General features: G+C 37.2%; 1 protein-coding gene across 1 annotated transcript in view; it reads right to left on the bottom strand.

Annotated features, from left to right (window-relative positions):
• The window catches only part of LOC309666017 (putative RNA-binding protein Luc7-like 2), a 56,896-nt gene that overhangs the window by 18,382 nt on the left and 23,641 nt on the right, over positions 1-14,873 (bottom strand). Inside the window, 2 exon segments of the mRNA XM_082473091.1 lie at positions 2,553-2,663; positions 6,348-6,446. Of these exon segments, the coding sequence (XP_082329217.1) occupies positions 2,553-2,663; positions 6,348-6,446 (210 nt within the window).

Raw genomic sequence — 14,873 nt, 5'->3', positions numbered from 1 at the left:
TGGGATCTTAGTTCCCTCACCAGGGATCAAACCCGTGTCCCCTGCATTGGAAGAAGGATTCTTAACCACTGGACCACCAGGCAGGTCCCGCAAAGAACGTTTTGATTTGAAATGGACATCCAGTCCCAACAAAGTAGTGTGCCAGTAATCTTTACTTCTTAAATTTACCTCAGTCCAATATATTTGTCCCTCAAAGAAATCCCCAACTCTGTTATCATTATCCTACCACTTTTAACAAAATGATATTTTCTTTAAACACCTGCCACAGAATGATTGCATTAATGACCAAAACTCTTCACCCTTCCTGCATCTGTGCCCTTTGCTACGTAACTGAGTACCATCATACGCTGACTCTGAACCTGGCCATGTAACTGGCTTTGGTTAACAGGACGGTAGCAAATATGACATAAGGGAAGGCTTAAAAAGTGCTTGTATGACTGGGCTTGATACTTCTGCACCTCTGCTACCACCATGAGAACATGGCCAGGCTAGCCTTCTAGGCCATAGTTCAGCAGCCTCCAGCCGACTGGAAGACATGTGAGTGAGCCCAGCTGAAACAGGAATGACTGCCCAGTCAAGTTCAGCCTAAGTCACTGATTATAGACTCATGGGCTACATAAATATTTAATGTTTTAAGTTTTGAGGTACTCTGTTAAACAGCATTTTTGTGGTGATAGATAACCAATACAATACTGTATAAATCAATACAGCTGGGGTCTAGCCAACACCTGTGGATCTCTTTCAACCATGAGAAATGAGATTCCTTGTACTTTATTTTAGGATGCCCATCTTTACAGTCCCCATCTTAAGGGAACTTTCCAGAAAAAGTTGGTTAAAAGTAACCCTCTCCTCAAACAAAGGAAGCCATTTCCCTTTGTACACACATATATGAGCACTATATTTAATCATGTCACCTAAACTCTATTGAGTAACTTTGTCTCCATTCTGTGTTTTCATAAAATGTGCCAGACTATACTGAATGGTACAAAATACTATGAAGTAGTAAGTCAAACCAACAAAAGTCAATATGTGGACTTTGAATTCTGATTCAACAAACCAACTCTACACAGGAATAATGAACACATTCTGGATATTGGATAATATTAAAAAATTGTTACCTTTATGGATGTAATTTTGTGGTTATGTTTAAGAGGTGAAATGATATGACGTCTAGAATTTGCTTTTAAAATAATGAAACAATAGCACAAGACTGATGGCTTTGAATCCACTGGGGTTCACTGTACTTTTCTATTTACTTTTTGCATATAAGTATTCGACAAAACATTTTTAAAAGGTAGTGAGTAGAGTAGAACATCTGAAGAATACTCAACACTCAACATTAAAAAAATGAGCAATCCATTTGGAAAATGGGCATAAGACATACACAAACATTTCACTGAAGAGGTTATACAAAAGAGGTTATACAGTTGGCAAATAAGCACGTGAAAAAAATGTTCAGCATCATGAGTCATTAGGGAAATGCAAACTGAAACTGCAGTGAGATATCACCACACACCTTTCAGAATGATTAAAATGAAACACAGTGGCACTTCCCTGGCGGTCCAGTGGTTAAGACTCCACACTCCCAATGCAGGGGGCACGGGTTTGATCCCTGGTCGGGGAACTAAAATCCCACATGCCACACCGCACGGCCAAAAAAAAAAAAAAGAAAGAAACATAGTGACACCATCAAATGCTGGCATGGATGTGGAGAAACTGGATCACTAACACACTGCTGGCAGGAATGTAAAATGGTACAGCCACTCTAGAAAAAAGTTTGGCACTTGCTTTCAAAACTAAAAATATATTTACTAAATGGTCCAATAACTGTATCCTTGGGCATTTATCCCAGAGAAATGAAAACGTATGTCCACACAAAAATCTGTAAGTAAAGATTTATTGCAGCTTTATTGGTATTAGCCAATAACCAAAATGTCCTTCCCAAATGTCCTTCAATATGTGAATGGTTAACCTGTGGTATATACATACTCTGGAATACTCAAAAATAAAAAGAAATGAACTACTGATGAACAACTTGTATGAAAAGTAAGGAAGTTGTGTTGAGTGAAAAAAGCCAATCTCAAAAGGATACATACTGCATGATTCCACTTACATAATATTCAATGATATTACATAATTATAGAGAAGGAAAATAGATTAGTGGTGGCCAGGGGCTAGTGGGGAATGGGTGTGGCTATAAAGGGGTAACACAAGGGAGTATGTGGTGATGCTACACAGTTAAGTAACTTAATTATGGTGGTAGTTACCCAAGTAACACGTGATGAAACTGCACAGAGCTATACACACATAAGCCTAACTGGTGAAATCTGAATTAAATGTAAGGATTGGCCCAATACCAATTTATTGGCTTATGATACTGTACTGTAGCTGTGCAAGATGTTAACCTAGGGGAGGCTAAAGGAAGAGTACGTAAAATTCCCTATATATGTCTTTGCAATCTCCTATGAATGTAATTATTTCAAAATAAAGTTAAAACAAAAGTAGTGAGGTAAAACTATACTTTGTATTAATGAAATGACTGAAAATCTTACCTTTGCTGCAACTTCAGCACTAATCTCTTCCTGAGTTTCTGCTAATCTTTTCTTAGCCACTTCTGTTCTTCGATCACAATCTGCAATGAATGACTGCAGATGATCCATAGCCTACGAAGTTTAATTAAAAGACAATTACTGCAAGAAAAATCAACCTTATTCATAAATATCTTTACTCACAAATTACACTTTTTTAAGACGCTACCATGGGAATAAAAAAATAACAAAACTGGGTTCAGTTACAAATTGAAAACACTACTCATCATCTATCAAATTAACAAAGAATAGACATAAATAATTCCCAGGAAAGGTAAGGCTATAAGGAAACTGCCACTCTCATACTCTGCTGAAGGAAGCACAAACTAGCACAGCCTTTATAAAAAGGCACCATGGTAATCGTTATCAAAAGCTTTAAAAATGACCCCTGACTTAGTATTTTTACTTCTAGATATCTATTTTAAGAAAGCAATCAGGGCTTCCCTGGTGGCGCAGTGGTTGAGAATCTGCCTGCCAATGCAGGGGACACAGGTTCGAGCCCTGGTCTGGGAAGATCCCACATGCCGCGGAGCCACTAGGCCCGTGAGCCACAACTGCTGCGCCTGCGCGTCTGGAGCCTGTGCCCCGCAACGGGAGAGGCCGCAACAGTGAGAGGCCCGCGCACCGTGATGAAGAGTGGCCCCCGCTCGCCGCAACTAGAGAAAAAGCGCTCGCACAGAAACGAAGACCCAACACAGCCAAAAATAAATAAATAAAAAGTCCCTTGCAGAGAATTCTTAAAAGAAAAAAAGTCTGCTGGGAGCTTCTGGGAAAGGCTAAAAAAAAAAAAAAAGAAAGTAATCAGAGGTATACGGAGGAATTAATATTCAAAGATGTTCTTCACAGTGTTATTTTTAATGGTGAAAAGTTGTAAATACCCTAAATATTACCCAGGTAACACTTGGAAAATTTAATCCTCAGCCATTTAAAAAAGGTGTTAGTACAACACATTAAGGATATAAGAAAATGGTCATGACTTATTTGTAAATAAAAAGTTACAAAACGTTAAATGCAGCAAGATCCCATTTTTGTAAAATATAGAAAAAATGGAAGAGCATACATTAAATGTTAACAGTAATTATTTCTGAATATATGGATAATTTTTAATAATCTGTTTTCATGTGCTTTTCAAATTTTTCACAATGAAAATGTTACAATCAGGAAAACCTGCCCTTTTCTCAAAGAATAAACCACTGAGAATTTTAGCAGTGTCTGCATTGCAAAAATCCAGGTCAATATTTATATAAAAGACACTTATCAGGCATATATTAATATATCTATAATTAAATAATAATCATTTAAAAGTAAACTTTAAAGATTCCCAAACCAACCGATTTGGACTTTCATATCTTACTGTAGAGAAATACAGCTAATTCAAAACACAAATGTTTAAAAATACAAATTTATTCAACACATACCAAATTCTAAAAATGGCTGATTAACCCATGAATTTCATGAATATGCAAAATAAAACCTTTTATCTGTGATGAGAAAGAAACAGCTATTTAATTCTTTTAGTTTAAATTTTATCTTTAAAAAAAGATGAACTAATCCATAAATAGTGTTGGGTCAACTAAGTAGCTATCTGGAAAAAGATCTATACCTCAATTCCTTATAACAGAATAAATTTAAGTTGGATCACAGATTTAAATATATAAAACAAAGCCATAAAAATTCCAGAAGAAATCATGAGAGAGAATTCTCATCATATCAGGATAGGGAAGGCCTTTTGAATTAATCTAATAGATTTTTGAAAGATTAATAAATTGGACAACTATACAAACATTTTGCAAGACTCACAACTACCAAAAAAGAAATAGGAAAAAAATACAATGTATTACCTGAGAAAAGGGACTAATTTTTATTATCTGTAAAGAGTCAGTGCAAATCAATTAGAAAAATACTAACATCCAAGATTAGCAAATAGCACCCACCCCCTGAAAAATGTACACTGACAGTTCAATGAAAAGGAAATAAAAACAGATCTTAAATCTATAAAATTTTTTCAAACTCACTCATAAGAGAAATGCAAATTAAAATTACACTATATTTCACATTTCATCTATCAAAGCTACATAGAAATCTTGACAGCACACTATGTGGCCTATGGGAAATAGACAATTTCATACATACTGGTGGGAGTATAAATTGATAATTCTCATGGAGGGCAACCAGGCAAAACTGGCCTTTGACTCAGTTATTCTATTTCTAGAAATTTAATCTGTAGATACTTGATATGTAAAAACAATGTATTATCATACCATAATAGAAAAAGATTGAAAACACCATACCCCTACATCTACATGGTGGTGAATTTCTGCTGTATTTTATGCCCAGTGTATATTAAATCATAACACAATCACTATATGGTGTTTCCCTGACTGCTCCAGCCCCATATTAAATTATGTTTACATAGGTGACTTCATTTCCGTTAGGAGAAATTCTTGGAAGTTCAAAAAAGTAGATTGGGGGGGCCTATTTACTACTTTATCTCCCAAACCAAATGAAACATCTACTACCTCACTGATAAAACATATAAGGTTTATGGTCATCAGTATGTTTTATGTAATGCTGATTGGTACGTTTTCTATAAGAAAAAAAAAAAGTCCCAATTATTCTGTTTGTATTAAAAAAAAAATAAAGTCAAGAGTTTGAGCCCTTTAGATACCTAAATTGTACCTTCTATTTCCTCTAATATTTCTTCTATTAGTTTTACATAAAAAACAACATTGTCCTTAATATCCTCCCTCTCTCTACATATATATTTACAAATACAAAAATAAATACTAATGTAAAAATTCAGTAATTAAAGGGCTTTATATACACTAGAAATTAGTTGTTTACATTTGTTTAAGATGGTATTTCCTTAATCACAACTACCTTAATTGGGAAGAATATGCTTAATTATCAAAAGAATATATGACGTGCACAACTTTCACACATTTTCTTAAAATACCCAGTTTCACCTATTTTTAAAAAATATTGGGGCTTCCCTGGTGGCGCAGTGGTTGAGAATCTGCCTGCCAATGCAGGGGACACGGGTTCGAGCCCTGGTCTGGGAAGATCCCACATGCTGCGGAGCAACAAAGCCCGTGAGCCACAACTACTGAGCCTGCGCATCTGGAGCCTGTGCTCTGCAGCAAGAGAGGCCGCGACAGTGAGAGGCCTGCGCACCGCAATGAAGAGTGGCCCCCGCTCGCCACAATTAGAGAAAACCCTCGCACAGAAACGAAGACCCAACACAGCCAAAAATAAATAAATAAATAAATTTTAAAAAAAAAAATATTGTTGGGCTTCCCTGGTGGCGCAGCGGTTGAGAATCTGCCTGCTAATGCAGGGTACACGGGTTCGAGCCCTGGTCTGGGAAGATCCCACATGCCGCGGAGCAACTAGGCCCGTGAGCCACAACTACTGAGCCTGTGCGTCTGGAGCCTGTGCTCTGCAATAAGAGAGGCCGCGACAGTGAGAGGCCCGCGCACCGCGATGAAGAGTGGCCCCCGCTTGCCGCAACTAGAGAAAGCCCTCACACAGAAACGAAGACCCAACACAGCCAAAAATAAATAAATCAATTAATTAATTAAAAAAAAAAAAATATTGTTAGTCAAGAAAGGACATAATCTTACTTAATTTAGTACTACCCTTCATATAATCACAAAACAGATAATTTGCTAAGAGCCTTTTCCCATTAAGAGATATGAATCCATATTCAAAATATTTTACTACAAAAGATCATCTAATTGTTGAAGCAAAATGACATACATCGAGTTCAAAGAAAAAATCTTGTTCTTTGGATGCAATTTCATAATCTGCTCTCAAAGCCAGGTCATGGACTTTCAGACATTCTCCAAGATCCATTCTCTGGGTGGGGGGAGAAAAAAGACACATTATTAAAACAGAAAATGTATTTTTTCAAAAATTCATTAACAACCACAATTCTCTTCAGAATAATGATTAAGTCATACAGATGTTTATTTATGGACTTTCAAATTACAAAATTTCACAGACAGGTATAAAACTTGGTGCCTACATGAAAAAACCTGCATGAATTCTGTCTACCAACAGATGGGAACTGTGATTGCTTGTGTACTTAAGAACAAATGGACAAGGAAAAAAGCCTGTCAGAATCTGAGACGAGCTTCTAGCTTTTATCTCAAAACATATTTCACTTGGCCCTTTAACACAGAAAAGACATCAAAGTTAATTTAAAATCAAACCAGGGCTTCCCTGGTGGTGCAGTGGTTAAGAATCTGCCTGCCAATGCAGGGGACACGGGTTCGACCCCTGGTCCATGAAGATCCCACATGCCACGGAGCAACTAAGCCCATGTGCTACAACTACTGACCTTGTGCTCTAGAACCCGCAAGCCACAACTACTGAGCCCGTGGGCCACAGCTACTGAAGCCTCCGCACCTAGAGCCCATGCTCCACAACTAGAGAAGCCACCGCAATGAGAAGCCCACGCACCACAACGAAGAGCAGCCCCCGCTCGCAGCAACTAGAGAAAGCCTGCGCACAGCAACGAAGACCCAACACAGCCAAAAATAAATAAATAAAATAAAATAAAATAAAATCAGAAGAACGAGTAAATCAAACTGCTGAATTATAGTCAATATTCTTTGAATAACATTCTAATTTTCAAATAAAGATGGAGTCCTCAAACAATAGACTGGTAATCTTGATATGGATTCCAGACAAGACTCCAGGTGAACTACTAAAGAGATAATTTATTAAAACCCAATATAACTTCACAAAGAGTAAGTATCTAGCCCCACTTTGATAAGCATATGTCAGGGAAATAAAATAAATACCAAGTAGATATTTATTTCAATAAGGAATCTACTAGGATCCTTCTACTTGAAATTCCAATTAGATATTATTTTCCCAATTAAAGGCTTTTCTCATATCTGAGACAAAAATTTCTAAAATTCTGTCCATTTTTACATGTATCTGGGCAACTGATAAGATCTTTCATGAAATCCTTTTGGAAGCATACTGAACAGAAAAAAATGGGCTAGATGTAAAGATAATTACAGATGTGATTAAAGGTGATCAGAGCAAAGCAGAGATTTTCCAACTGGAGGTATGCTATCCCATCACTGGAATGTCACAGAATCTCTGGAAAGTTGGTGAAAGTGAATACAATAATTCAAAAAGGTATAGTAAATATTCCTTTTGTTTTTGTTACACAAATTATGCACAAAGTAAAACCACAACAAAACATTGCAGCAGTAAAGTCATCCTTCAACTGACAGCTGAGTACCTAACTTGTGCCAAGCACTATGCCAGGTGCTAGGGACATAGCACCAAGTGACAAAAGATACAGTCTCCAACCTCATGGAGCTGACATTCTAGAAGAGGAGAAGCAAATAATAAACCATACTTGTATCACTGAACAAAGTTAAGTGATCTAATAAAATAGTAATGCTCCCATTACTGTGAGAGGCTACTTGGGATGAGGTAGCCAGAGAAGCCCTTTCCAAAGAGGATACATTTAAACTGGATCTAAAAAGTGAGATGAAGCACACTAACCTTAGGAGAAGCCAAGAAAAGAGTGTTCCAGTTTTACAGATTTAGAAAGCAGATGTTTAAGAAAATATATGCCAGGGCTTCCCTGGTGGCGCAGTGGTTGAGAGTCTGCCTGCCAGTGCAGGGGACACGGGTTCGAGCCCTGGTCTGGGAAGATCCCACATGCCGCGGAGTGGCTGGGCCCGTGAGCCACAATTGCTGAGCCTGCACGTCTGGAGCCTGTGCTCCGCAACAAGAGAGGCCACGAAAGTGAGAGGCCCGCGCACCGCAATGAAGAGTGGCCCCCGCTCGCTGCACCTAGAGAAAGTCCTCGCACAAAAACGAAGACCCAACACAGCCAAAAATAAATAAATAAATAAAATTTAAAAAAAGAAAATATATGCCAGCGTTACTCAGAGGGAAGTTTCTAGTAGCAGGGAACAGGACTAGAGTACCTACAGCACACAGGTCTGGGCCTTAGCTTTGTATATACTATCTAAAAATGACTTTGCCTATCTGACATGGTTGCCAACCACCTGGACATGTGTATAACAAAGGGTATGATTATCACTTCTGTACAATATCCCAAGCTAAAAAGGATGGTGAATTCACTGGATTAAGATTCAAAAATATTGATATACCAGATAAAATTTAGTACAAAGAAATAAATATGAAGTCCTACAGTTGCATCCAAGAAGTCAAATTTACAAATAACTAGGTTATGAGCAAAAAATCTGACAAACTGAAAAACTTACTAGTCAAAAGTAAGGGTTACAGTGTGGCACGACTGAGATCAATTTATGTGATACAAAACTAACTTATAGACTACAGTATGAGCAAAGTGAGAAATCTCTTATTGAAGGCTGGTTTTAAAAGCAAACCCCTCTCCTCAAAAACACACACTGTTGTGTGCTAACACATTTCAAAAGTGATATGAATAAACAAGATAAAGTGTCTCAAAACAAAGCTATACAAAACAGCCAGAGAACGGATGTAATTAGCTGGAGAAGAATTAAGATGTGAAAAGTCAACTGAAGAACTTTTCAATATGAAGCAGAAGCACTGTATTATGGTCCCAAGGGACTCCAGAGAGTTAGACTTTAGTCCTCTCAACATAAGAAAATAACTTTCTAATAATCAGAGCTTTCCAAAGATGGAATAAGCTTTCTTGGGAGTTAGTTGAGTTGCCAGATAACTGAGAGGTTCGAATACAGTTTAGACAACCATTTCTCTAGGGTTGTGAATAAAGAATTCAACCATCAGATAACTTTTATTCTTTCCTCCAACTCTGAGATCTTATGACTATCTTTAAAAAAGGGTTTCTCAATAAAACTATATTACCTCAGTTCTTAATTATGTAAAGGAATGAATGGGAAAATATAAATAGACAATGTCCTCAAAGTTATCCTTTGGGAAATAATAAGGAATATTCACCACCATTATAAAAGTCCACATCACACTAATGGTCTGAAGTGTCAGTGTAGCTGAGGACGCTGAGATTTTCCAGGCCCCATTGCTTACTCTCATTCATTAGTCCCTGGATTAACAAACTAACGAGTTTTCCGGTGATAAGAAACAGCAACTGAAACTTTCTATAGATATGTGGAAATTCAAAGCTGCTTATTAGGCAACATTTATTAAGAAAAAACTGTAGAAAAACATTTAACACTCTTTATAAAAAACATGCAGGAAAATAAGACACGAATGAAAGAAGTTAATGGCAAAAAGAATGGTGTTACCCCCTTTGTTACACCAGCCTGTTGATTTCTTAATAATATCTTAACATTAATCATTCCAACAATCCTATTTCCATATATTTCCACAGCTATAGTTGTTCATGCTATGCTTATTTCATAAAATGTTAAGACGTCATAATTGGAAATGCCTTTGATCCTGTGCAGCAGTTCTCAACTTGGACCCGGGGAGCTTTTAAATAATATCAGTGGAAGCTTCTGAAAACAGGCCCAAGCCCAACCCTCCAAAAACTGAATTGTAAAAGCCTCCCAGTAGTTTTTAACATACAGTGTTGTGAACCACTCACTGATCCAGTTTTATTCCCATTCCACAGACAAAGGAACTGAAGCCCAGAAAGACTGACTTCTTCAGGGTACTCATTAGGAAATCTGGTTAGCAGATTTCTAGTCTAACACCCCTTCCACTTTATTATGCTAGTTCCAATTATTTCAGTACTAACTTATCTTTTAATATTTTTAGTTGACATTCATCCCCCGTAACATCTAAAAAAGCTCTGCACACAGCAGATATCCAAAGCAGCCGTCTACTGCCTTTCCTTCAGTAATCTCCCTTATTTTTATCCTCTCCGTAACTATATTTCCAATCTGTTTTCAAAAACATATAAACTGCCTCACTGTGTTTAACCTAAACATCTCTGTTGTCCACCCATACTATCCTTTGGCAGGAACTCCAGGCTTTCCCCCAGTCTATCTTTAAATTTACATCACACAACCAACCAAAAGAAGAAAAGCAACTACATGGGTCAAGAACAAAATGAACTGGGGAGGGTGGGAGGGAGGGAGATGCAAGAGGGAAGAGAAATGGGAACATATTGTATATGTATAACTGATTCACTTTGTTATAAAGCAGAAGCTAACACACCATTGTAAGACAATTATACTTCAATAAAGATGTTAAAAAAAAAAAAAAAAAAAAAGAACAAAATGAACACCAAAAAACACCCAATTATATCCCTGTAGCAGAGGTGGAATTTTGATGACAGGAGTAGAGCTGGGGGTAATATATGCCTTGGGGGGGGATTTACAGAAGGGAAAATATGAGCTCCAAAAGGATAAGGATTTTTTTTCTATTTTATCCACTACGTACCTGGGCCTGTATACAGGTACACAAGAATGCTTAAATAAATACTTAGTATTTGTTGAATGAACCAAACTAGTAAAAGAGAGCAGAGAAGAACACTGGCACAGGGGGCCCTGGACTTAACGAGCAAGGGTGGTCAAGATGCACCCCAGGACAAAACTGGTCTGAGCTCTGGAGGGGAAGGTCTTCTTAGCCTCTCCTTAGATTATCTTCTTTGTTGGAACTGCTTTCCTTCTAAAGTGTTTTGAGCTATTCTTCTCTGTTTTTTCCTATGTGCTCCTCTCCTCCAGGAGGAAAACTTACTTGGGCTTTTCACTGTGCTAGGCTATAAGCCTCTGCAGCTTTAGTCTTACCTAGCTCACCAAAGTAGATTTGGGGGCCAAAGCTGTAGGAGCTCGAAGAGCCTAGTTATAATGAAGACACTCCCCCCCCTGCCCCCCACAATAGCCTCAGTGCTTATTTCTTCAGGGACCCAGCAGAACAGTAGGTGTAGCAAGGCAAATTTTCAGAATTCTAGATAATAGTCATCTATTTTCCTCTGTCCATAACATCATTACTAACCACTTATTCTGGCATCATGTCATGCACGTGGAGAGTATTTAAAATAAAAAACAAGCCAAAATAAACTCAACAATTACCTGCCACTGTGAAACTGAGTGAAGGGAAAGTATGCCGATGTTAACGCTCTCCATGACCCTAGTCATCTAATTAAAAAGCCACCAGAGGGAACCATGATAGAAGCACACCATGACTAAGCATGGACCAATTCTCAAAAGCCAAATCAAACCTGACTCATCACTGATAATGCAATAGTGCTTTGAACACTAAGTGCACAGATATTTCCTGCTGCTACTGCTTCTCTTTTGAAATAGGTGAGCTTCAAACTGAACAAAATAAAATGTTTGGTTATTTATTTTAACTTAAAGTAACTATTTATGATGAAAGCCACAGGAAGAGTTTTAAATTTTTATATTTAACAAGTAATTTACTTCAAATTCTTTCTGCAAATTTATTCTTGGTATTTCAATTAATGGACATCTAAATTCTTAGATTATTGGGAAAATGCTTATTTTTAATTGGATAAATTCAGTTCTGCATTTTGTCCTTTCCATCCTAAATCCATTTCCTCCATGAAGTTTTGACCAAATAACTATACCTAACTCTGATAACAGAATTCTCTTATAACCTCCCAACATTTTGTATTATGTTTTACTACTTAATAAAGTTGACTCTGTTAAGCACTTTTTAACTGTTCTTTTGAAGTTCCGAAGGTGACTGTTATCTCCTCAAATGGACCCTAAGCATCATAAGGAAAATGGTTTATTTCTCTTATTTTTCCCTCCTACACAGAAGATCAGGTTTGCACAACCCATGACCTAACCATTAAATAAACTTGACAATTTGACTACGGAATTCAACTTCTAAGAACTTGAGGAAACAAGTAAGTACACAAAGATAAACGAACAATAAAGTTTAACAAATGGTGTTTTTGATTTTTAAAATTAGAAACATTTTAAGAGCCTAGCGAAAGGGGTGTGATTAAATGAATTATGGAATAGCCATATAATAGATTATATAGCCATTAGAAACAATGTTCTTGATACTAAGTGGAGAAAAAAGAAGATGGCAAAGAAAGACATATAATAAAATGCCATTTTTGTAACTTCTGATACAGACATTGCTGTGAGGTTGAAGATTTTGTTTGAATTTTTTGACAGTGGTTGAATTAAATGTAATGAGCATATGTTATTCTTATAAGCAGAAAAATCAATGAAGCCACTTCAATTTTGGAGAAAAAAATTTAAGGAACACAAGCATGTGGAAATTGAACATCAAAATCAACAAAGTATTACGGTAGTGCCAATCAAAGGGTTAACTTAGCTAATGGCAGTGAATATGTTAATGAATATATCAGTGATAGAAACATGACACAGTGACAGCTCCAAGTATCTGCAAATATTTTTGCTTTGTTATATGTTAGTACATTTGCTCAGTTCCGTGAGCTAGATCCTAAAGGGAATTACAAAAAGGTATGAGAATATAAATTCGTGCTATCAAGGAATTTATATTCTCATTGAAAAAAAAAGAAAAAAAGAAAAAAACAAGACATTAAACTAAAGCAACAGCAGCAAATGTAAATAAAGATGTACATACAAGGATTTCATTGCCATATTGCACACCAAACCAAAACCAATTAACATATTAACAGTCACTGGGTAAGTAATTTAGGGAATGACCATGTTGTGAAATAGTACATTGGCATTTAAAAAATGTAGACCACTAATATGCAAGCTTCTCGAAGACAGGTGAGAAAAATTCAAAGATTCCATTTGTTAAAACGCAGACACACATGCGTGCACACACACTTGTAAATGTATAGAAAGGACAGTGGAAGATGTACATTGAATTGTTAACAGGGTTTAGTCCTGGGAAGGTGGGGGATGATGAATAATGGGAAATATTCATGTTTTATGCTTTCTTCTCTTATACTCGAAGATTATATTGCCAAAATAATAAACAAAGTAAGACGGAGTAGGCACTGACCAACTCAGAAAATATCCCTTTACCTCTCATTATTCATTTAACTCTGAGAAATTCACTTAATCTCTCAGGACTTCTCTTTTCTCAAGTACTTCAGGACTGCTATATGGATCAAATTACAGACTGACTAGATTTTGGAAGATTTTGAATGTGAATCAACACGTGCAGAACTTACTCTGGACGAAGAGAAGAATGCAAGAATGCTCGACTACTTGGAAAGAAATATGACATGATAAAATCTGTTTTAGAAGCATTAACACCACACTACTGGTTGGACTAACATCCTTGTCAGACAGCAAGGAATATATAAGAATAGACAGCAATACTGGTAAAGTACTAAAAGGAATATATACATATACCAGCTGGAGAAAAAGTGAAACAAAACCATGACAGCAGGACAGAGAGCACAGGAAATACAAACCCCTAGCCTAACATTTGAACCATTCCATATACTGTTCCAATGCCAAAGCTATTTTCAAAAAAAAACAAATCATCTACACGTTGACCTTCACTTCTTACATCTTCACTTTCTTCCTCCTCACATTTATAAAATCTCTCTTCCATCCATGGTCAGTCCCTGCTTCAAGACCCAGCTCAAGAAGCTTGCCTGGTGGTGCAGTGGTTAAGAATCCGCCTGCCAGTGCAGGGGACACAGGTTTGAGCCCTGGTCCGGGAAGATCCCACATGCCACGGAGCAACTAAGCCCTTGCACCACAACTACTGAGCCTGCGCGCCACAACTACTGAAGCCCGCACGCCACAACTACTGAAGCCCGCGTGCCTAGAGCCCGTGCTCCGCAACAAGAGAAGCCACCACAATAAGAAGCCCGCGCACCGCAAGGAAGAGTAGCCCCCGCTCGCTGCAACTAGAGAAAGCCCACGTGCAGCAACGAAGACCCAACACAGCCAAACATAAATAAATATATTTATATATATAAAAAAAAAGACCCAGCTCAAGAACAAGAGAAAGCCTAGTATACTATGGAAGAAGCCTTGAAATAACAAAACCTGGATATGAGTTTCAGTTATGCCACTATTGTCTTAAAACAAAAATTAAGGTTTTTCTTTCCTAATTCCAATCCTGTCACTCAAAACTAACAAGTCAAACATGAGTGGTGGGTGAAGAGGAATGGGGCACACTGTGCATGCACAAAGTAGTTCCTGCTTTTCTACTACTTCCCAACTTCTTAACTGCCCATTCTCACTTGAATGTTCTTCCTCCAAGTTCACTTTTTCCTGAGTGGATAAAGAAAAATAAAGCTCTTCTTCTACCTTTTCTTAATGTATGTTTTTTTGAAGAATATAGTAGGAAATACCTTCTTACCCGTTTCTAATCCTAGATATGCAAAGATAGCTACATAAAATTAAAACAAATGGCCTTGCCCCACAAAGACTATTCTAATTG

This window comes from Balaenoptera physalus (assembly GCF_965194825.1).
Source record: "Balaenoptera physalus genome assembly, chromosome: 8".
NCBI classification, from domain to species: domain Eukaryota; kingdom Metazoa; phylum Chordata; class Mammalia; order Artiodactyla; family Balaenopteridae; genus Balaenoptera; species Balaenoptera physalus.
This window is presented reverse-complemented; position numbering and strand designations above follow the sequence as displayed.